General features: G+C 42.3%; 2 protein-coding genes across 2 annotated transcripts; one reads left to right on the top strand and one right to left on the bottom strand.

The window, feature by feature from the left end:
• Positions 1–261: 261 nt before the first annotated feature.
• Positions 262–9,666, bottom strand: LOC308100399 (uncharacterized protein). Its single transcript, XM_080449439.1, has 3 exons — positions 9,412–9,666; positions 5,599–5,718; positions 262–1,963 (listed from the first exon to the last, which is right to left on the bottom strand). Exons 1-3 carry the CDS (start codon positions 9,644–9,646, stop codon positions 894–896), a joined length of 1,425 nt encoding a protein of 474 aa, XP_080305565.1. The 5' UTR covers positions 9,647–9,666; the 3' UTR covers positions 262–893.
• A 10,409-nt stretch (positions 9,667–20,075) lies between these two features.
• Positions 20,076–21,206, top strand: LOC308100065 (kelch domain-containing protein 3-like; the record flags this gene model as incomplete). The annotated part of the gene is made up of 2 exons (XM_080448965.1): positions 20,076–20,240; positions 20,406–21,206. The coding sequence occupies 2 exons, from the start codon at positions 20,076–20,078 to the stop codon at positions 21,204–21,206; spliced, it is 966 nt and encodes a 321-aa protein (XP_080305091.1).
• Between the last annotated feature and the right edge of the window lie 1,902 nt (positions 21,207–23,108).

Genomic DNA, 23,108 nt, shown 5'->3' with positions numbered 1-23,108 from the left:
TCGCTATGTACAGTCCTTTATAGTGACATCTAAATTTAAAAAAATGGCATGTAGAAACTAAGTAGAAAACTAAGTAGATATGTTAATATGTGTTAATACCAAACATGTACCAGGATCATTTGACAGTCCAAACACACACAGCTTGTCAGCACTCCATGGCCCCATTGATGCATTCATATTAATATAATAATGAATATTTTTGATCATCAGACATTATTTTAAAATGATGTATTTTTAAATCATGACATTTGTGGACTGACACTGATGTTGTTCTACCAATAACCTATGAGCTGCAGGTAATAATAAAAAGAGGAAAGGCTATAAAGACAACTCTGCATAAGCATTTGCTAGTCCATCATGGTGTACGCATTTAAATCCATTGACTGTTAAAAAAAGAGTGAAAATAACAAACAACAACATGCACCATATATCCATACAGAAGATATGTTTTAGTATCTATGAGGTCTATTTTATGGTTTTATGGTCATGTTTTAGTGTCTATGTGTCATTGTCATGTTGGATTAGATTGAATGACCATACATTTGTCTGGTGTGAAATCATGTGTAAACAAACTGAATAATAAAACTATGTTACTATTTAACTTTATAACTTCTGCCTTGTATGAATCCTCATATATTCACACATTTGACATAAACTGCAACTAAAGAGTTAATTCCATTGATAAAACTATGAAAAAGAAATGTTAGTTAACACTTTTTTTCACGGACGAGAACTAAAACAAAATAAAACGAAATATGTACTAAAATAATGCACATTTGACAAAACAATGCGTTACAGTAGACTAAATCAACTGTAGATTTAGTTGACCAAAAAAAAAAGTCAACTAGAAACAACTTAAAATTATATAAAAATGTCTTAAACACTGGCCGCAACTAAAGGGTTTTCCCCCCTGTATGAGTCTTCATGTGCGTCTTTAGATTATCTATGCGACCACAGCCTTTGCCACAAACCGCGCAAGTAAAGGGCTTCTCCCCAGTATGCGTCCTCATGTGTCTTTTCAGGAGATCACTTTTACTGAACCTCTGTTCACAAACTTTACAACTATAGGGTTTCTCCCCCGTATGCGTCCTCATGTGTTCTTTCAGATCACGCATCAGACCACAGCCTTTGCCACAGACCGAACACGTAAAGGGTTTTTCCCCGGTGTGCGTCCTCATGTGTTGTTTCAGACTGCTCATCTGGCTACAGCCTTTGCCACAGACCGAACAAGTAAAGGGTTTCTCCCCTGTGTGCGTCCGCATGTGCTGTTTTAGCGTGTCCATTCGACTACAGCTTTTGCTACAGATTATGCAAGTAAAGGGCTTTTCCCCTGTGTGCGTCCTCATGTGCGACTTCAGGTGAACGGTTTGGCCGAACCCTTTGCCGCACACCGTGCAGGTAAAGGGTTTCTCCCCTGTGTGAGTCATGGTGTGCGTCTTCAGATGGCCGCTTTGAGTGAACAGTTTGCCGCAGACTTTACAACTAAAGCTTTTCTTCGCCGCGTTTGACGATTTGGGATCGCTGGGCGGCAGCTGACTGTTGCTCAGAGACAGGTTCAGAGCGGCCTGGTCGTCCCTGGTCTCCCACTCCTCACTGTCTTCGGTGTCGGATTCGGGACAGTGTGTGGAGGGGGGCTGGGGGGCAGAACTAGCTGCTTGTGACGGAACCCAGTAATCTACGTAAGCTTGTGTTTTCATGTGTTCACTGGAGGGGCCGGCTAGAGGCTCTGTCTCTGTGTTTTCACCATCATCGTCATCATCATCATAATCATCCTCGTCTTCACTTTTCATTGTTAATGTCATTGTCGACCCGTCGTCAGCCTCCTCTGGTCGTAGAGGCATCTCCACCTGTTCCTCTTTAATCTGTAGAGGTTCTGGTTCCTCCTCCTGGACCAGACTGGAGCTCCTCTCCTCCTGCTGTTGAGGGGAAACCTCCTCTTTACACGCAGGGAGGTGCAGGGAGTCTAGGCAAAAAGAGAAAACACAAGAGAAAACCATTAAATGTTTTTACTACAAAAACAAATGTCTGTGCATGAATGCATGAGGCGGCAGTGGCTCGGGAGTAGAGTGGCCGGATTGGAACTGTGAGGTTCCCAGTTCGATCCCGGGCTCCCCCAGAGTTAGTGTGGAAGTGTCCTTGAGCAAGACACTGAAGACTCAAGACACTTGTGTGTTTGTCCATTGAACATTGGAACATATGAGTAAAACATTTATTTCTGTTTGCCTTTTAGGCTTCGTAATCAAACATTGCACAGGCCAGATATGACAAACAACTTAAATATACGAATCAATTATTGCCCTATTTAATAATGTTAAACATTTGAAAAAAGCAGAAATAGCAGATCTACAAGCTTACAACACGTGACACGTTGTCACTTTGTGGCGCGTTGTAAGCTTGTAGATCTGCTATTTCTGCTTTTTTTTAATTTTATTTGAACATGGAAACGATTATGAAGATTATGCAAAAAATAATTGAGATTTTCACAAATGATTGAGATTAGACGATTTATGTAACAATTGTGCCAGACAGGCCTATGTAACCAGCCCTGGCACGGGGTGCTACCAATGTGCTGGGTGAGAACCACTTAAAGAATGACTTGAATAACAGGCAATGCATGAGGAAAACCCACTCTAGAGCAGTCCAGAGTGTTTCATACACATTTTGGTTCCTCTTGAGATCACCACCGTTTGATAAGTAAATTTTAAGGCCCATACATACAGCCAGGAAATGGAGGAGGGAAGGTTTTGGTAAATGAGTGGCCCCGTTAGTAAAAAAAACAAAACAAGGCAACAGGAGAAATAAAAATCTACTTGTGCTACGTACTGGCAAAACACCTGCAATGCCTTCATTCAAACTGTCACGTTTGACATGGAGGAAGAGGATGTGAATATCAATATTATTAGTGTGTCAACTCACCATCATGGCTTAAGTTCACACAGCCACACACAGTGAGGTGGATGTCACTTAATCCAGAGACCTGTTGCTACCTATACGTTGTTATACCTTTCAATCCGGATGCCACCTCTGTGTCTCATTAGTTGTTGCTATAATATAGTAACATCATTTTGCATTTTTTATTTTTAGTAAGAATTTGAACATTTTCAGAAAACTATGGTTAGGTTTTAGAAGGCGTTTTTAGAATCGGCCTCAGGTCTCAATGGGTTAAGACCGGGAACGCATCTGTGTCATTTTAAGATTTCTTTGGGCTATTCAAAAATAGCAGATCAACAGGTGCCGCGCTATGAGCTTGTAGATCTGCTATTTTTTTTTAATCGTGAAAATCTGTGCAAATCTTTGAATATATACATTTTTAAAGCAAACATTTGTAACTCAAATCTTTGCTTCTGGGGGTCCCTGGAACAACATATTTTGAGATGGGGGTCCGCGGCCACATACATATCATTTTGAGGGTCCTTGACATGAAAAAGTTTGAGAACCACTGATTATAGCAACATCATTTTTGATTTAACTGTTAGGATTTAGAAGACATTTGTAGAATCCCCCAGAAGCAAAGATCAGCATCGAGTTAAAAAATGTTTGCTTTAAAAAACATATTCAAAAGGATGATTTTTTTTTTTTTAAATAGCAGATCTACAAGCTCGTAGCACGGCACTCGGTGCCGCGCTACGAGCTTGTAGATCTGCTATTTTTGAATAGCCAAAGATATCTAGAAATGACACACAGATGCGTTCCCGGTCTTGATGGGTTAAAGCCCTGAGAGATGTCCTCCAACACTCACTCTGACAAAGACGAAGGTCTACTGAGAGCTGTCAGACACTGTGGCAGATCTGGACTTCTCCACACACAGTGCAGCCAATGGTTCAACGTAAGAAAGAGGCCCTGAGAGAACTACAAGTCTGTGCAGGAGAGGAATTATTCAGCTCTCTTGATGAAACAAGTTTAAAGGAGAAGCTTTTTGACAAACACACACACAAAAAAAGAAGCAGCCGTTGATCACATGAAGAGCAGGTATGTATGATCCTTGATTGAGGAAATCAACAGATGATCCAATGCTGATGGAATGGATATTCTGTCATGGTTTTGGAACTTCTTTTCTTAAATTAAGCCATTGGGTTAAACGGTCCTCTGAGAATGTCTCTCTCTTCGGTGCAGAGAAACTTGAAAAGCTACTGACACACTTATCATGTAATGTAAGCGCACACACGATTTGCACACACAAATAGCAGATCTACAAGCTCATAGCGCGGCACTTGTTGCGGCGCTATGAGCTTGTAGATCTGCTATTTTTGAATAGCCAAAGAAATCTAAAGTGACAGAGATGCGTTCCCGGTCTTAAAGGGTTAACGTGGCCGGTGGAAAAAAACGGGGGAAAACGGTGGAGAGACTCCGTTCAAATGCATAACGTGACAACCAACATCATCAGCCGCGCCTCCATCGCGACGATGGCAAGTTTGGAAGATTTAAATACGTACATCAATTCCATCATTTATCCTACAGTCTCTAGTTTACGCTTTCGCTTTGAGGGTGTGTCTTAAATACTCACTCTCTTTAACCAGGCCCATCGTGAGCTCAAAGAGCAGCCGCACGTATGTCGAGTACGGCACGCACGGCCCTGCACACCGAAACAGTGTTGATTTTGTCGACTAAAACTATGACGAAAAATGTTCGAAAACTACATAAAAACGAAATTAAAAACTAAGCTACGATGACTAAAACTATGATTAAATATACTGACAATTTCGTCAACAATTAAAAACTGGACTAAAATGTCAGTGAGGGATCTAGTGGAGAAGAGATCCAGTAGAACTAAAAGACAAGTCATTTTATGTTTGGTTGTGCTCGGGTGTTGCACTCCGAAAACAGCCGTTCTACAAGCTCACAACGCGTCGCGCTGTGACACGTCGTGAGCTTGTAGATCGGCTATTTTCAGCATGGAACAAAGTGTAAAATCAGCCACTACGACAAAATAAATGTTAGTCGTCTAAATCAACTGTAGATTTAGTCGACTATAATCTCATGATATTTAGTCGACTAAAACTAGACAAAAACTAAACAAATTCAGATGACTAAAATATGACTAAAACTAAATGGAATTTTATTCAAAAGTCTATGACTAAAACTAAATCCGAATGTGCTGACAAAATCAACACTGCACCGAAGTGTCTGCTAGAAAGCGGCGAGGTCTCTGCGGACGGAAATACGAGCCATCTATGGTCACATCTTAGGACCATCTGTGGCATTGGAGCCCTCTGTGTGCGAGCATTTTATATTTCTCTGCTTAATGTTCGTCGCTCAGCACCTGCTCAAGTTTGGCTTGGGGATGTGCATGTTGGTTTCCCCTTTTTCATACATCCTGATTAAACATCCTGATTAAACATCCTGCAAAGTTTGCTCAGATCAGCAGCAGCAGCAGCGCCAGCGGCACATCTGCAGCGGGAGGAGGACGCACATCTGGCCAGCGATAGTTAGAATTCTCCGGGGCCTTAAAGCGCGGCCTGCTTCCTGATCTGATAGCACGCCCACTTGAAACCAATGCGCGCGGGTTGTCAACACGGCTACCGACAGATTCAAACGCAGAGCAGAATCTGTTCTTGAGAGATTAGATTAGAACTAATATAAAGCGAGCACTTTCTTTACCTGAGACGGTGTCACCCCTGGTCTTCCTGTGTAGTGACATCGATGTCGACACGTCAGCTTCCTGTTCCTGTTTAATCTGTGGAGGACTGGAGCTCCTCTCCTCCTGTTCACAGGAAACATCTACACACAAGACAGGAAGGAGAGAAGAAGAGGTAGATTCAGCACAAGAACCCAGCATCCGGCTTTGAAATTGAGTCTCTACAAGGTAATTAGAAAAGAAGGTAGGGACAGCCTAGGGGGCGGGCCGACGCCATTGCTTGCATGGCAGACGCCATTGATGTTCATGGGAGCCAAAACTGGACCAGGAAGTTTGGTGAAATACAATTAAGTCTATGCCAGCCAGCTGGACCAGCTTGTGAACAAACACTATTTCTGAACGATTGTGTCCTTTGTCAGATAATCGGTCACATCCATCACAGGTTTTTATCCAATCAATTCGGATTTTTTTAGCACACTGTATGATTTTTTTGAGGCATCTAAACAGCGGCATGTATCATCCATAGACTGTATAAAAATCGTCTCTGGCAGTGTTGCCAGATTGTGTGAGAGAAATAAGCAACCAGGTCTAGGAAAACAAGCCCAAAAGAAGCACCTTCCCAAACTGATGGGGAGATGGAGCAGGGACCCCCTACCCTACCTCCTACCTTGTAGGGTGGGGGGGGGGGGCAACATATATTGTATAATTATGTATACAATTGTGTTTCATAAACATACATGTCATTGTGCATCAATACTAAGCTATAAAAAATAATAGACAGACTATATTCATGCTTTTATTTTAAACATACATGTACAGGGTACAGTGAGTAGGGTGGCCGCACTGCCATTTATAAACATACCTTATTAACTGAGAACAAAATCTGTCAATAATCATGTATACAAGCTATTCAAAATGGACATAATTATAATTATGTAATTTATATCATCATTTATTTAATACATAAATGTGGAAAATGTTTAAAAAATATATGAAGACGAATGGACATTTTTGAAAAAATGAACATATATATACAAAATATTTGTATATATATATATATATATATATATATATATATATATTTTTATTTTTTTTTATTGTCTAATCAAGCAACAATTTCGCGGACCCCCTGCAGTACCTCGCGGACCCCCTAGGGGTCGCGGACCCCTGTTGAAGACTTGCACTAGGCCATGAGCACTTTAAACCTTTACTGTATACATTGAAAATAGCCGATCTACAAGCTCACAACGAGATCTGCTATTTAAAAATCTTGAAGTAAAATGTGAAATATTGAGGATTTTTTAACACCACAAATCTGGTACGGGGCTCCCTGGCACAAAACATTTTCAGATGGGGGTTAGGGACAAATACTATTCCTTTGAGGGTCCATGACAAACATAATTGAGAACCACTGGTTAGAATGATTTTAAAATTGTGAAGCCCAAGTCCAAAAAATCAACTACACTTTAGAAAAAAGCCCCAAAAAACGCAACCACCAACTACCAATATTTACAAGCAACTTCACAGAAAAATAAGCCCAAACTCGCTTATAATAAGTGGACATGGCAACACTGGTTTCTGGCTCGGCAGTATCGCCTACTTTGTGCTCTTTAGATAGCTAACTTATACAGTGGACACATCGAAAAGCAACACAGCAGAAAACAGTGTGATATGTCTTCTTTTATTTTCCAGAAGCAACTACTTTACAAAGGTCTCAGTCATTCAGAAACATATTTTGTTCATGAGCTGATCCACTGGGCTCTCATTAACTCCAATGTATTCCACTGAACATCGCCATAAATACTATATGCTTCCAGTCACTGGTTTAAAGTCTCCTTTCAATCATCATGATATGCGTTTTGGTAAATTATGGTCCCATTTATGTTAAAGGTTTCATGACATTCAGTTTTACCACACATTAAAAGTCTTTGTCATGGTTCTTCAAACGTATATAAAAAGTTTTAACTAAAAATTCCACTCCATGGCAGGTATTTTCATCTCACATTTCTAAAGCCTTTTCAACTGCAATGAAAAAAGAAATCTTTGCCTGCGGGTGTCGCTGTTGAGGGATTTTGCATGTCAATAATCGCCTCTGCTGTGCCCCCCCCCCCCCCCCCCCCCCAATGGAAAGGATAGGGGAGGGGAGGGGCGAGGAGGAGAGTGGGCGGGATTAATGGCCTATGACTTCACTGCCCAAGGGCCAAGCTCAGATTACTTTTCAGCCTAATTATTCAGAAAACCCCAGACCACAGAAAATCCACTGAATGTTCAAAGTTCAGATTTCTTGGGTGTAATTGAGGTCATAAAACCCCCCAAAATGAATGTCATAGTAACTTTAAAATTGCCGATAAAGTAGGCTATGCTCTAGGAGGGGTGAGATGATTTGATTGACATGCTACACAACCAATAGCATTCATTCCCCGCCCAAATAGCCAAGGGGTTAAGGTGACTCTCCACCAAACGGACTACAACAGAACAGCGTTTTCGGGGCTTGAATCCGCAACTAAGTTAAACTACCTTCCAGAGTGGAAATCTTTGACAACGCTCCACGTAAACGGAGGAAACGGCAAAACGTGCGTTGTTGCCAGATGTTATGGTCTGCGAAAAAATACAATAATTTGACATGCACATGTTTGAGGACTGTTTAAACAATAATAAAATCTAAAAAATAAATAATAACTACACTTTAAAAACAAGCCCAAAAAAAAAAGCAACAACCAATATTTACAAGCAACTTTACAGGAAAAACAAGCCCAAAGTCGCTTATATAAGTGGACATGGCAACCCACAGATCAGCTGTGCACACTACAGCGTTTTCAATCCGTCTAAAGACAAAATAAAAAGTGAGAACGCAACGACACGTTTTCACTAGAGAGCGTTGTTGTCTAAACGTGGCCTTAGTGAGAGAAATAAGCAGCCTGGTCTAGGAAAACAAGAACAAAAATCATCTCCCTGCTTCGATCTATTTCTCAGCTAAGGGGTCCCTGCTTCATCTCTCTCAGCTAAGGGGTCCCTGCTTCATCTCTCTCTCAGCTAAGGGGTCCCTGCTTCATCTCTCTCTCAGCTAAGGGGCCCCTGCTTCATCTCTCTCTCAGCTAAGGGGTCCCTGCTTCATCCGTCTCTCAGCTAAGGGGTCCCTGCTCCATCTCTCTCTCAACTAAGGGGTCCCTGCTTTATCTGTCTCTCAGCTAAGGGGTCCCTGCTTCATCTTTCTCTCAGCTAAGGGGTCCCTGCTTCATCTCTCTCTCAGCTAAGGGGTCCCTGCTTCATCTCTCTCTCAGCTAAGGGGTCCCTGCTTCATCCCTCTCTCAGCTAAGGGGTCCCTGCTTCATCTCTCTCTCTCAGCTAAGGGGTCCCTGCTTCATCCGTCTCTCAGCTAAGGGGTCCCTGCTTCATCTCTCTCTCAACTAAGGAGTCCCTGCTTTATCTGTCTCTCAGCTAAGGGGTCCCTGCTTCATCTCTCTCTCAACTAAGGAGTCCCTGCTTTATCTGTCTCTCAGCTAAGGGGTCCCTGCTTCATCTCTCTCTCAGCTAAGGGGTCCCTGCTTCATCTCTCTCTCAGCTAAGGCGTCCCTGCAGTCTGTTGTGTAGCAGCAGTGTGTAGTTAGTGTGTAGTGTGCATGTAACAGACATACCCTTGGTGTGTAGCAGTGTGTAGTGTGCATGTAACAGACATACCCTTGGTGTGTAGGAGCAGTGTCTAGTAGTGTGTAGTATGCATGTAAGAGACATACCCTTGGTGAGTAACAGCAGTGTGTAGTAGTGTGTAGTGTGCATGTAACAAACATACCCATGGTGTGTAGCAGCAGTGTGTAGTGTGCATGTAACAGACATACCCTTGGTGTGTAGCAGCAGTGTGTAGTGGTTGTCCATCTCGCGCTGCAGCAGGCTGCACATCCACTCTGCGGCCGCACTGAGGCGCTCTAACAGCAGCGCTCTGACCAGCGCCACCACGCACACATCCACGGTGTGTTGTTCCTCCAGAACACACGCTATCTGCTCCCCCAGTGACGTCATGTGGTCGGTAATGGACCGTTTAAAGGACGTTTTCAGCGCTTTGTGCGACGACATGTTGTTGTTTCAGCCGCTTTGTCTCCCCTGGACATGCGCTGCCACACTTTGAACTCGGAAGTTGTAGTTTTATTTTGTAGAACTACACGTTCTCTCACACTACTTCCGGGTCAAAGTGTTGCCATGTTTTCGTGAGAGAAACAAGCGGTGGTGGAAAAAGTACTCACATACTTTACTTAAGTAAAAAGTATCAATACTTCAATGTAGAATTACAAGTCCAGAATTAAAAATGTTACTTGAGTAAAAGTACAAAAGTATTGGCATCAAAATATACTTAAAGTACCAATAGTAAAAGTACTACAATGTTTGAAAATAGCAGATCTACAAGCTCACAACGCGCCGCGATGCGTTGTGAGCCTGTAGATCTGCTATTTTCAAATAGCCTATGTATAAAATAGTCTAATAATTTATATCTGTACAGTAACTAAAGTTTTCAAATAATTGTAGTGGAGTAAAAATACAATATTTGCCTCTGAGATGTAGTGGAGTAGAAGTAAAAGTGCTGAAAAAGAAACTGGAAATACTCCAGTAAAGTAACAGTACAGTACTTGAGTAAATGTACTTAGTTACTTGACACCACTGGGCACTTATGAGCACTTTAAACCTATATAGCTACTGTATACATTGAACAAAACATTTTCAAAACTCTTGCAATAAATTGTGGAATATTTGAAACATTCTAACAACATAAAACATTCATGAAAATGTTTGAGAACCACTCGTTTAAATAATGTTTTTTGTTTTGTTTTGTTTAGGAAATAAGCCTAAACAAGCAACTACACTTTAGAAAGTTCGCTTATAATAAGCAGACATGGCAACGCTGGTCAAAGTATTTCAGGAGCCACCTAGGAGCCACCAGGCGCTGTTGGGCTTTGTTGCTGTGTGTCGCCCCCTGGTGGAGAGTAGTGGTGTAGAGTAACCAAGTACATTTACTCAAGTACTGTACTTTTTTTTACTTTACTGGAGCATTTCCATTTTTTCAGTACTTTTACTTCTACTCCACTACATCTCAGAGGCAAATATTGTACTTTTACTCCACTACAATTATTTGAAAACTTATAGTTACTAGTTACTTTGCAGATATAAATTATTACATTACAAAACATACATTAACCACTTCAGCCCTAATGTATACAGGCGTGGAGAAAGTGAAAGAAGACAGAACTATCGGAATCGGAATACTCTGTTACAAAATTAAAGTCCGGAATTAAAAATGTACAAGAGTATTGGTATCAAAAGGTACTTAAAGTACCAAAAGAAGAAAGTACTCATTGTGCAGAATGTCCCATTTAACAAGTTTTCAAATGTATAAAAATCTTTTGAAAATAGCAGATCTACAAGCTCACAATGAGTTAAACCATTATTTTACACTTTGTCTATTCAAAAATATCTCATGCGGTGCCGCACTATGAGCAAATAGCCTAGGTATAAATGTAGTTCTGCATTTTTTGTGTGCAAATCTTTGACTATATATTTTTTTAAAGCAAACATTTGTAACTCAAATCCTTGCTTCTGGTGGGGGTCCCTGGAACAACATTGAGATGGGGGTCCGCGGCCAAATATATATAATGTTGTGGCTAAAAAGAATTGGTACATTTTGTAGAATCCCCCAGAAGCAAAGATTTGAGGTACAGATGTTCACTTTAAAAATATATATATTAAAAGATTTGCACACATTTTCATGATTTTTCAAAAATAGCACATATACAAGCTCATAGCGCGGCACTTGGTGCCACGCTATGAGCTTGTAGATCTGCTATTTTTTTAAAGCCGAAAGTATCCACAAGTTTCCTAGGAGTTGTGGGCATCACTTCGAATTTGATTGGATTTGATTGGATCAAATTCACAGAAAGTGATGCCCACAACGCCCTAGGCAAGGATAGAGCATCGCAGTTGCGGCCACTTCCGGGTTCCACTGCAAAATACTCAATGCATTTTTCCCATTGACATTTCCAAAAATATTGATATCAATTATTTTAAGCCTAGAATCAAGCCACCCAGGGTCCTGGTGAATCATGACCATAAAACGTTTGATTCTGTGAAAAAACTTTTTTGAAAACGGCAAAACAAAGGGTATTTATTAAATATAGTATATCATATAATTAAATATAAAATAAAAAAATCACAGAATTTTTTTTTTATGGTCATGATTCACCAGGACCCTGGATGGCTTGATTCTAGGCTTAAATTATTTGATATAAATATTTTTGGAAATGTCAATGGGAAAAATGCATTGAGTATTTTGAAGTGGAACCAGGAAGTGGGCAAGGCGTGGCTTAGGTTAGGCTGACGTAGTTCCGGTGGCCATCTTGGATGAGCTCTATAACAACAGCTCGTATCAACAACATTGACAGTTACTCACGACGTGTCCTGAACGCATATACTACAACAAATGTATTGGTAAAGGACAGAAGATGGACCGGCAATGCGTGACAGAGAGAAATACTGTACCATACAGAAATAAGCTGAACGTGGACGCAAAGGCACTCTACCTGGAAAAAACGTCATTACATCTTAGCTGTACGTGCCCCGTAATGACTGTGCCCAGTCGGAGTCACAATTCATTTCATAGGCTGGTTTACCTGAAAAGAACAACTTTTATTGCTTAGTTGTGTAACAGAAATAAAATATAGTCAGAGTACTGATTATTTATATATATTTATTTATAATATTATTAGCAAAGTATTATTATTATTATTATTATTATTATTATTATTATTATAATATTGTTCATGGAGCATTGAGTAAGTGAACTGGACCTGTTGCGACCAGTGTTGCCATATTTTGCAAGAGAAGCAGCCAGGTCTATGAAAACAAGCCCAAAAGAAGTGGCTTAGTGATATCGGCTACTTGAAAATAGCCGATCTACAAGCTTACGTGAGCTTGTACATAGGCTATTAAAAAGAACTCTTACAATAACAAAGAATATTTGGAATATTGTTTTAAACATTCTAACAACACAAATGCTCCCTGACACAAAACATTTTCATGAAAATATTTGAGAACCACTGGTTTCATTTTTTTTTGGAAGCAAGCCTAAATAAGCAAGTACACTTTATTTTTATAAATTTCATTTATATATATTTTTTGCCACACAAAAAAACGCAACCCGCAACTACCAATTTTACAAGCAACTTTACAGAAAAAGAAGCCCAAAGTCGCTTATAATAAGCCGACATGGCAACGCTGATGCTCGGTGAGACTCCATCTGATGAACACAACAGATGTTTATATTTTTGATTGTGTGCTGTCATGCTCGTTTGAGCTTATATGTGTTTGGGAATGTTGTTGAAGGTTATGTTATTTCGTCAGCTGACACCTAAGCCATACAACATTTATTTGATATCTCCAACGTCTGAACACTTGCTGACAGACAGACAAGAGTCCCTGGCTGTTTACTCAGCCACCGTGAGCCCCCCACGTTAGACAACGTTTCTCAGACTGGACACGATAGAGAAACACAATTTAGCTGTTAGCTCAATCTCATTGTATTTAAGATATTTGATAGAAATTATTATTTTTTTAATGCCAGATTTAGCTTATACGGCCGCAAACTTATACGGCCGCAAGCTTCCCATCCAAGGTTAAGACTTGACGTGCCAGTTTGGAATTGCAGCCTCCTGAAGGCGTTTTTTTAGGGCAGTTTTGAAAGTGAGTAGGGTTTTGCACTTTTGTTGCATAGCATGAGAACGAGTTCATTCCCTTGTTTGTGCTGAATCTGGGTTGGACATGATCAGTGGAGCTGTCTCTGGTGTTGTGATTGTGGACTTCATTTACGTTTTTGAAGTATTTTGACAGGTACATGGGTATCCCAATGTTGTGGTGTATCTTGTAGACCAGGCCCATTGCAAGTTGCCGTACTCTGTCCTCAACCCTAAGCCATCCAACCCTAGCAAAATGAGCAGGGGTTAGATGGGTTGTATGTTTAAGACCAAAACGTAGCCTTACCAGTTTGTTGTAGGATGTCTGGAGCCTTATTTTTAAGGCCTTAGTGGTGTTGTGATACCAGGAGAAGCACACATAGTCGAAATGACCTTGGATGAGGGCCCCTGTAAGAATCCTCAAGGTATTCTTACTGACTAGAGAGGAAATCCTATATCTGGGGAGGGACGGTGAATTGTAAGACACAAGCTGATGACAACGTGTTTACCATCACCGGGGACTGGGACAACATTCTTTATGGATTTGATGTTGACGCCCACAGATAGTTCAAGCCCAAGTTTCTGGAACTGTTCCAGAGACGAGGTACCTCCACTCAGCCTGTGTCTTGGAGAAGCTCATGTGTTGGAACATTACAAATGTGTGCACATTGAACCACCTCCATAGCTTTTATTGATCGTAGCGTTTTAGTTCCGTTTAATTCTCTCATAATTTGGGGTTGTGGTATAAAAAAGTTTGAGAATCCCTGTACTGTAAGTGTATAAAATAAACAAGATCCAATAAAACAAGAGCTCGTAAAATAATTGACAACAAGTAGGCAAGGCTAAGAGGAAGGGTCAGGGTAGTTCCTGAAGAGACCGGTTTTCAGCCTGCGGCAAAAGATGGGCAGTGACTCTGCTGTCCTGACATCAGTGGGGAGTTCATTCCACCACTGTGGGGCCAGAACAGAAAAAAGCTGTGACCGCGTAGATCGGCCAGAAGGACCACTGAGTGACGGGGAAACCAGTCGCCCCGAGGCGGCAGACCGAAGTGGTCGGGCAGGGGTGTAAGGCTTGACCATAGCCTGGAGGTAAGAAAGAGCTGTTTCACTGCCCTATAGGCTAACACCAGGGTTTTAAACTGAATGCGAGCCGCTACGGGGAGCCAGTGTAGAGAACGGAGAAGGATAGTTGTGTGGGAGAACTTGGGGCGGTTGAACACCAGAGGAGCTGCTGCTTTCTGAACAAGCTCCAGAGGTCTGATGGCAGACGCCGGGGCACCAGCAAGGAGGGAGTTGCAGTAGTCCAGGCGGAAGATGACAAGAGCCTGGATGAGCACCTTTTCAGTGAGGAAGGGGCGAATGCTCCTGATGTTGTAGAGGAGGAATCTGCAGGACCGCTGATGCGATGTTTGCCGAGAACGACAGTCGGTCATCTAGGTTCACACCCAGATTCCTCCCAGTCCAAGTTGACGTCACCACAGCATTATCAATGGTGATGGCCAGGTCTCAGTGAGGACAGCCCTTCCCCGGGAGGAACAGCAACTCAGTCTTATCCAGGTTGAGCTTCAGGTGGTGCGTCGACATCCACTCCGAGATGTCAGCCAGACAAGCAGCAATGCGTGCCTTTGTGTGTCAGAGGGGGGGAATGACCGGATCAGCTGGGTGTCATCGGCATAGCAGTGGTAGGAAAAGTCATGGGAGTGGATAACAGCGCCAAGAGATGTAGTGTAGAGAGAAAAGAAGAGGACCCAGAACAGAGCCTTGCGGGACCCCAGTAGTGAGTTTGCGTGGTTCTGACACAGACCCTCTCAAAGTCACCTGGTAGGAGCGAGCCGTCAGGTAGGATGTAAACAAGGAGAGTGCAGAGCCTGAGTGCAATTTGAACATTGTCAAAGTTCAAAGGTTGGCGAAGCAGGCCTTGACAGGAAGGAGGACATGGGTCCGGTATCGATGCCTCTGCTTTTGATATCCCACCTCTCTGGTCATTCAGTTTGATGTCCAGTGGGGGAATGGGATACTGTATGTTTTATCTCTGCTTCTGCTCACATTGAATTAGTTAGCCCTTGTCACTAACACTGGCTATAGCATATAGTGTCCAGGGTGTGCACTCACTGACTGGCTATAGTATACATTCTCCAGTGCACTCACTGCACGTGATGTTTTGAGTGACAGTGTGTCATTGCCAACACTCATGCAAAGAGCGTGAGACACCCACACAAGGAAGTGTACTTAGTTACTTTCCACCACTGGTGGCCAGTATTTTTTCACACGCATGTACGGCACGGTGCGGGTGCACGCCACCGCCGTAACGCCATACCGGACCGCCGGTAAATAAATCACCATTACACCACTACCTAAGATAAGCATATTTGTGCACGGCGGTCCATAAGAAAATAACAGGCTACCGATGTATTAGATGTATTAGTCATGGTCCAGTGCATTAGCTCCAACAACAAAATGTATTTCTATTGTATTTTATTCCAATACCCTAGACCCATTATTATTCATGAAGGATATGGGTTATTGGGCGGCAGGACATTTATACTCACCCTGGGTTGTTAACTTGTTGATCAGATGATAAAAACAAATAAGTCAAGGAGGAGTTTTCAACCATTGGCAGCTCAGCAACAGGTGTGCCCACCTGTTAATCAGAGGAAGAGAGATAGATAGAGGGAGAGATAGAGATAGAGGGAGAGATAGAGATAGAGGGAGAGAGAGCGCTACCACGACCGGACTGGACATTACCTTTCTTAGTGCGTCTTATTTGACCAACCAACCACTCACAACCAATCCCCTATCCTTCATATAAAGAATATAGGCTAATGGGACTGGGGTATAGGGGAATGAAATAAAAAATAAAATAGCCTAGTACGTAGCCTATCGTCAAACTACAGCCATAGGCGGTGCATGGTGAGCCTGACGTTTGGGAAGGCTAATGTTTGACCAACTACAGCGCCAGGATGAAACGACTGATTATGAAATATAACTAACTACGCCATAGTCTCAGAAAGGATAAATAAAACACAACAAAACGTATGTTTCAAAATCAAAGAGGACATTTGATTTATTATTAAGACCACTTTTAATGTAGGTTATGAATCATGCTATTATCTGTGCAAATCAGCAGCAGGAGGTGCTTAGAAAGCGGTAGTTCTGTCTGTCTGTCTGTCTGTCTGTCTGTCTGTCTGTCTGCAGAGCTCCCTGCCGTTCACTGTTTTTTTGTAGTTGTTTTGTTCTGATGTTTTGCTTACGGACTTACCTACCAGTGCTGTCCATGGTTCTTAAAGGGACACTTCACCCAAAAAAAACTTTGTTTCAATGGATTAGTCACCCCATGAAGACTTGAATTCATGGATATTTTTTTTGTTTTTTGTCTCATTCCTAAGACAATAATTTGATGACCGGCAGCGGTTCCGGTAGTGTCTCCTACCGGAACCGCTGCCTACCGGTCCGCTGGTCATCAAATTATTGTCTTAGGAATGAGACAAAAACTAAAAAATATCCATGAATTCAAGACTCCCTGGGGATGACTAATCAATTCAAACAATTTTGGGTGAAGTGACCCTTTAACACATACCATACACACACCCACTACAGTGAGTCCCACTCATTTAATATGGTGCAAATTAAGTGTTTAAATTGAGGCCTAACGGCCCTAACCGTTGTACCTTAATGCGTCAATATGCAACGTTTGATCTTGGCATCATAGGCATCAAGGATCTCTTCTTTAACTTTGTTTCTGTGATCATTCATGCTCAATGTGAAGCAGACTCAGTGTTGACAATTGTTGTTCGTACTCAGTCTCGGATGTGACTCATTGCTGAGAATGATCTTTCACATAGTAGTGAGAGCCAAACCAAACAAAAAGGTTTTTCATTTGTATAATGTCCAGAAACAAGATCCCTTCTGATGCTTTCAGTGGATACGTTTTGGATTTATGTTGTCACCATTGTCATCTCGGTCAGTGTTGGTTTGTTGATGGACGGTATAGCCTAGGCTTATATTGGCTGATCAGGGGCCCACACACACACACACACACACACACACACACACACACACACACACACACACACACACACACACACACACACACACACACACACACACACACACACACACACAGAGTGTGCTTGCAATACTTTGCCACGCTTTCTCCCTGGATCTATTTATTGCGGTCGCGTTTCCTTTCTTGCTTATTATACATATTACTTCCTCATATTATTTCATGAGCTGCTGCAGTGCTGCTATTCAGCCACAGAGAAGAACGCCGCTCTGGTTTTGGGCTCCATGATTGGTCAAGTTCAAGGATTCTGCTATCGACTTTCATGGTCTTTGAAAGCCCGTGGACCCCCGCCCCCCGTGGTCCCCCAGACCCCCGGCCCCCCGTGGTCACCCAGACCCCCGGCCTCCCATGGACCCCCGGCCCCCCGTGCCCCCCCGGACCCCTGTCGGGGGTCAACAGGGGTCCGGGAGTACACGGGGGGCCGGGTACTCCCGAACCCCCGTTGACCCCCGCCCCCGTGTACCCCTGGACCCGTATATAAATTAATTGCATATTTTTGCATTTAATTTGTCGGCAATACTTTGCCACGCTTTCTCCCTGGATCTATATTTATTGCGGCCGTGTTTCCTCTCTTGCTTATTATACATTTTACTTCCTTGTATGATTCCATGAGCTGCTGCAGTGCTGCTGTTCAGCCACAGAGAAGAACGCCGCTCTGGTTTTGGGCTCCATGATTGGTCAAGTTCAAGGATTCTGCTATCGACTTTCATGGTCTTTTATAGGAATAGGTGAACGCACAGTCAGCCTGGTTTAAGGATCCTGGCTCGAAAAAGCCGCTCCTTCTCAGCCAGGCTTGGCGTTAGTGGAACTGAATAAACCAGGCTGAACAGCGCAGGCTTGTCAAACCTGGATTTGCCTTTTAAACCAGGATAATTTAATTCCGCTTTCGTGAAATAGACCCCAGGTCCCATAGGGACTATGGTTAATTACACCACACAGCCAAACAACAACGTGCAAAATACACACACGGGCCACGGCGGAGCAATGTGCAGCAATGCTTGCGAATTGCAAGACACAACGTTTCATAAATAAATTACCCTGTCATGAGATGATTTCTGTAGCCTGAGCATTGATAAACGAGGGTGAAAGCTGTCTAATCTGATACAAAGTAGGCTATGGCGGCTTCTTCGTCTTGTGTAGGCCAACTGGGCATAAAGATAACAAGGACTGAGAGTCACAGAAATCTCTATATATGGGCATATCAGCATGCCCAAATGGGCATTTAGGCTACTGATGACATCAGGGATCTCCATATATGGGCATAAAAGGCACAAGGACTGACAGATACAGAGATCTCCATATATGGGCATAAAAGGGACAAGGACGGACAGATACAGAGATCTCCATATATGGGCATAAAAGGGACAAGGACGGACAGATACAGAGATCTCCATATATGGGCATAAAAGGGACAAGGACGGACAGATACAGAGATCTCCATATATGGGCGTAAAAGGCACAAGGACTGACAGATACAGAGATCTCCATATATGGGCATAAAAGGGACAAGGACTGACAGATACAGAGACCTCCATATATGGGCATAAAAGGGACAAGGACTGACAGATACAGAGATCTCCATATATGGGCGTAAAAGGGACAAGGACTGACAGATACAGAGATCTCCATATATGGGCATAAAAGGGACAAGGACGGACAGATACAGAGATCTCCATAACTCTAGACCAGGGCTGCCACTTCTAGTATTTATATTTATCCACTGAGTGATTATGGTTGATCGATTGATTGAATACTGTAATTAACAGCACTGTGGTACGGTTTTACAATGATTGTTAAAAGGATAACGCAAAAAGCCCTAGGGGCTTGTTTCCATTGTGGTCCTGGGTATTACACACAGGACCCAAAATACACTGTATTCAATTCATCAAGACATTTAAAGACTTCAAATTATTTACAATATACAAGACATCATTAACGCTTGAAGCAATGAACTTAACCCTCCAAAAAAGTTTAGGTTTAGGGTCATTTCTGGGGTTATACTTAGAAGATGTAAATGCAACCTTTATTTCTACCCAAATAGAACCACTCAATATGACCCAAAATCAGTTTACACAGCTGTCGTGTCGCGTAGCATCCGATTCACTTCCGGGTCACGCCAGCTGCGTCAAATAAAATAAATAAATACATACATACATATACTTTGCGGTTTAAAGATTATGTAACAGTGAAGTAATTAAAAATAAACACATGTAAAATGTCAGATGTGTGGGCTAAATACTAAAATAACAAAGTATAAAGACAGCAGAGAACAGTATTGTTATAAACGTGTTGTTTCTTCTCTTACGATGGACTCAAAAAGTGAGTTTGGCCCAATAACAACCTGACACATTACATGTCAAAACGTAACCTCTGAGTATATGTTTAATCTCTCTGCTTGGCTGGTTTGATACGTCATCAATTATGGATAGCATGTCATTAGCATTAGAACTGTTATGACTGGATAGCAGCATCAGAATTCAGAGGATCCAGTGACATTTAAGAGAGAAATGTGTGCAAATAAAAACATCTGCACAAATCAGTGTTGTTACACATGCATGACATCAGTTTGTGTTGTGAGTGACATCAGACCAGAGCTTTGTCAGCCTATATAAGCTGTTGCAGACGTCTACAGAGATCCAGAGGAATATTGAGAGGTTGAGCTAAAGGGAGAGAGAGAGACACAGGCAGCAAGAGACACAGTCAGTGACAGACAGAGAGAAATAGAGATGCTGAGCTGGTCAGTGCCCCTGAAAAGAGGACCACAGACACATGCATTCTTTGGTTGTGCTGCTGGGCCAGTGGAGGACAAGGTGTATTCCTTTGGAGGGTTCTTCTATAAGGGGAAAACCTACAACAACAAGGATCAGATTGATGTGTATGTCTTCAACACAGTGACTTTGAGATGGATTACGTTGCCCCCAGAGACAACTGGAAGAGGAAAATGTTCCCTTGATGTTCCCTCCATGCGCTACGGACACACAGCTGTACTGATAGAAGATATCATCTACATCTTGGGAGGGATAGTGAATTGTAAGACAAAGGTTATTGACAACAAGTGGTTTACCACCACCGGGGACTGGGACAACATTCTTTATAGATTTGATGTAGACACCCACAGATGGTTCAAGCCCAAGGTTTCAGGAACTGTTCCAGAGGCGAGGAGGAACCACTCAGCCTGTGTCTTGGAGAAGGTCATGTATATTCATGGAGGATACAACCGGCTGATGGGACGCACTAATGACTTCTACAAGTTGGACACCACCACAATGGTCTGGACTTTAATTAACACCAGAGGACCTCCACCACCTGCTTCATCACATCACTCTGCCACCATCATCGGGACAAAGATGTTTGTATTTGGGGGCGGAGTCTCCTCCGGAAACAGCATCATCAGAGTGTTTGACACAGAGACCAACTGCTGGCTGAACACACCTTCTGCACAGCTTCTTTCAGAATCACGCTGGGCTCATTCAGCCTTTACCTACAATGGAGAACTGTACATATTTGGTGGCTGGAACTTTGATCTGAAAGGATTAAATGATCTGTGGAAATTTAACTCCAAGACCTCCTCCTGGAAGAAGGTTGAGCCCAAGGGGAAAGGCCCAGATTGGTCGTGTACAATGTGCTGTTGCATGGTGGGAGATCGAATCATCCTCGTTGGAACACAATTCGTCTTACAGATCTTGCACTTAAGTCCTAGTCTGGAGACGTTATGTAAGCTAGCAGTTATTCAGAACGGTCTGGATCAGTCTGGACTCCCACACAACATCAGATGGGAACTGGCAGCCATGAGAAATAAACAAAATAAACTGTTCCAGTGGAGGTTGAATATCTGGAAGAATATGGTGTGTAGCTGAACCGTCAACAGCAACAGAAGAACAAAACTAAGAAAAACAGTGAGCCCACTAAATATAAAATATATGGTTTCCACAAGGGTGACAACAAACTAGACGCGTCGCAATTCTGGGAAATTGCAAAGTGTGGTTGCGCCGACGCCGGTCGCGGCCCCTCCCACTAAAGAAATTTGTGGCGCCCCCTATGGGTCAAAGTGGAAATGCTTTTGGGGATTTGTTGAGTAAACCATCGCGGCCCCTCCCACTAAAGAAACAGGCCCCTCCCACAAATGTAGCGGGCCGATGACATCGTCAAGTCACTCCTGAGATCACTTGCTTTTCTTTTTGAGAGAACTGAATCCCCCAAAAATCATGTTTTTGTGTCAAACGGTTACATTTTGCGCATTTGTGGCACCCCCTATTGGTCAAAGTGGAAATGCTTTCGGGGATTTGTTGAGTAAACCATCCTCGACATGTGATTCAAATTTGGGATTGACTGGACGTTTCGTTCGCGTTTTTAGGCGTTTTTTGTAAAACGGGCCCCTCCCGTTAACTTTGGAATCCAATTATGGCCGAACGGTATAGACTATCAAAATTCCGCTTGAACGTGTTTATCGCATGGGTCCAAAGATCATGTGTACCGATTTTTGTGAGATTTGGACAAAATATGTGGGAAAAGGAGCTAAATGTAAGTTTTCAAGAAAATTCTAAATGGCGGAAAATCTATCCAGACGCAAATGGGATTTTTATTCTACGACCTATGGTTCAAGAGTTATAGGCCAAAAGGTAAAGTTACTTAATAATTAATTAATTATTAATAATTTGGCAATAAACTATAAACCTCCCCTCCAAGTTTTTTAACTCTAGCCTTTACGGTTTCTGAGAAAAAAATACTTGAATTCGAGTTTTTTCATTTTCCCACTAAAGTGGATGGGGAAATTTAATGCACTAATAAATCAATATCAATTAAACTATGTAACCAATCTGTTAGCAAAGTACAAGCACACGATTCCCGGTGAAGCCGGTCATTTTGACATATGGCACGAAATTGGGAAAAATAAACTGTGGGAGAAATAGCCAATGAAAATAAAGTTTATCTAGAATAAAGTCGATAGAGTACTATAGGCAACCACACTAACAATACCTCAGTCTCAGACCTACACAGAACACACTAGACCAGCGGTTGGGGTCACAGGAAGGTGCCGTTGGGGTTGCGCAGTGGCAACCAAAAATATGAATTTATTTTAATCAGGAAAGCGTAAAAAAAAAAGTGAGGTCGTCGCTACCAAACAAACTACTGGCTTCACTCCTCAGTGTCATACACACACACACAGCTCCGCCTTCAACACCGACCGAGAACAGTCAAGCAGCACACGCGCACACACACACACACACACACACACACACACACACAATGTTAGTGGCCGTCAGAGGCTGGGGCACACAAACTGATTTGGCTCTGTTCATAAACGGAAATTATGCTCAATATGAGCTGGTGGCCTGAAAGAGTCATTTTGGCTGTTTTAGTCCGAGAGGCTGAGCGAGAGGGTACAGCACCCGGGGAGATCATTCTCACAGAGACAACCACACCGTCGGTGGCCAAAGATACAATCGAGAGGTGGATCAATAAACTACGGTGGTTCTAGCAAAAACTAGCTGAATAAAGACCAGATTGTAGAACTAATTTTCAGACTTTCTATTCGAGGGACATTAAAGCTTCAGTGAAAGTTAGAAGAACTACATGAAACATATTGCATTTTAATAAACATCAGTTAGTAATGAGGAAGTCAGAATACATATTGAACAATAGATTATAAATTATATTATGCACATAGAGCTCTTCACAGGTGTAAATGACAGACCCTAATGGACCCTGGAATTGCTTCGGAGATCTGAGTGGAGCAGACATAAATAAAAGAAAAACGC

The sequence above is a fragment of the Gymnoscopelus braueri genome (assembly GCF_963280865.1).
Source record: "Gymnoscopelus braueri genome assembly, chromosome: 14".
NCBI classification, from domain to species: Eukaryota; Metazoa; Chordata; class Actinopteri; order Myctophiformes; family Myctophidae; genus Gymnoscopelus; species Gymnoscopelus braueri.
The sequence above is the reverse complement of the archived record's forward strand: the minus strand, read 5'-3'. Positions and strand labels throughout refer to the sequence as shown.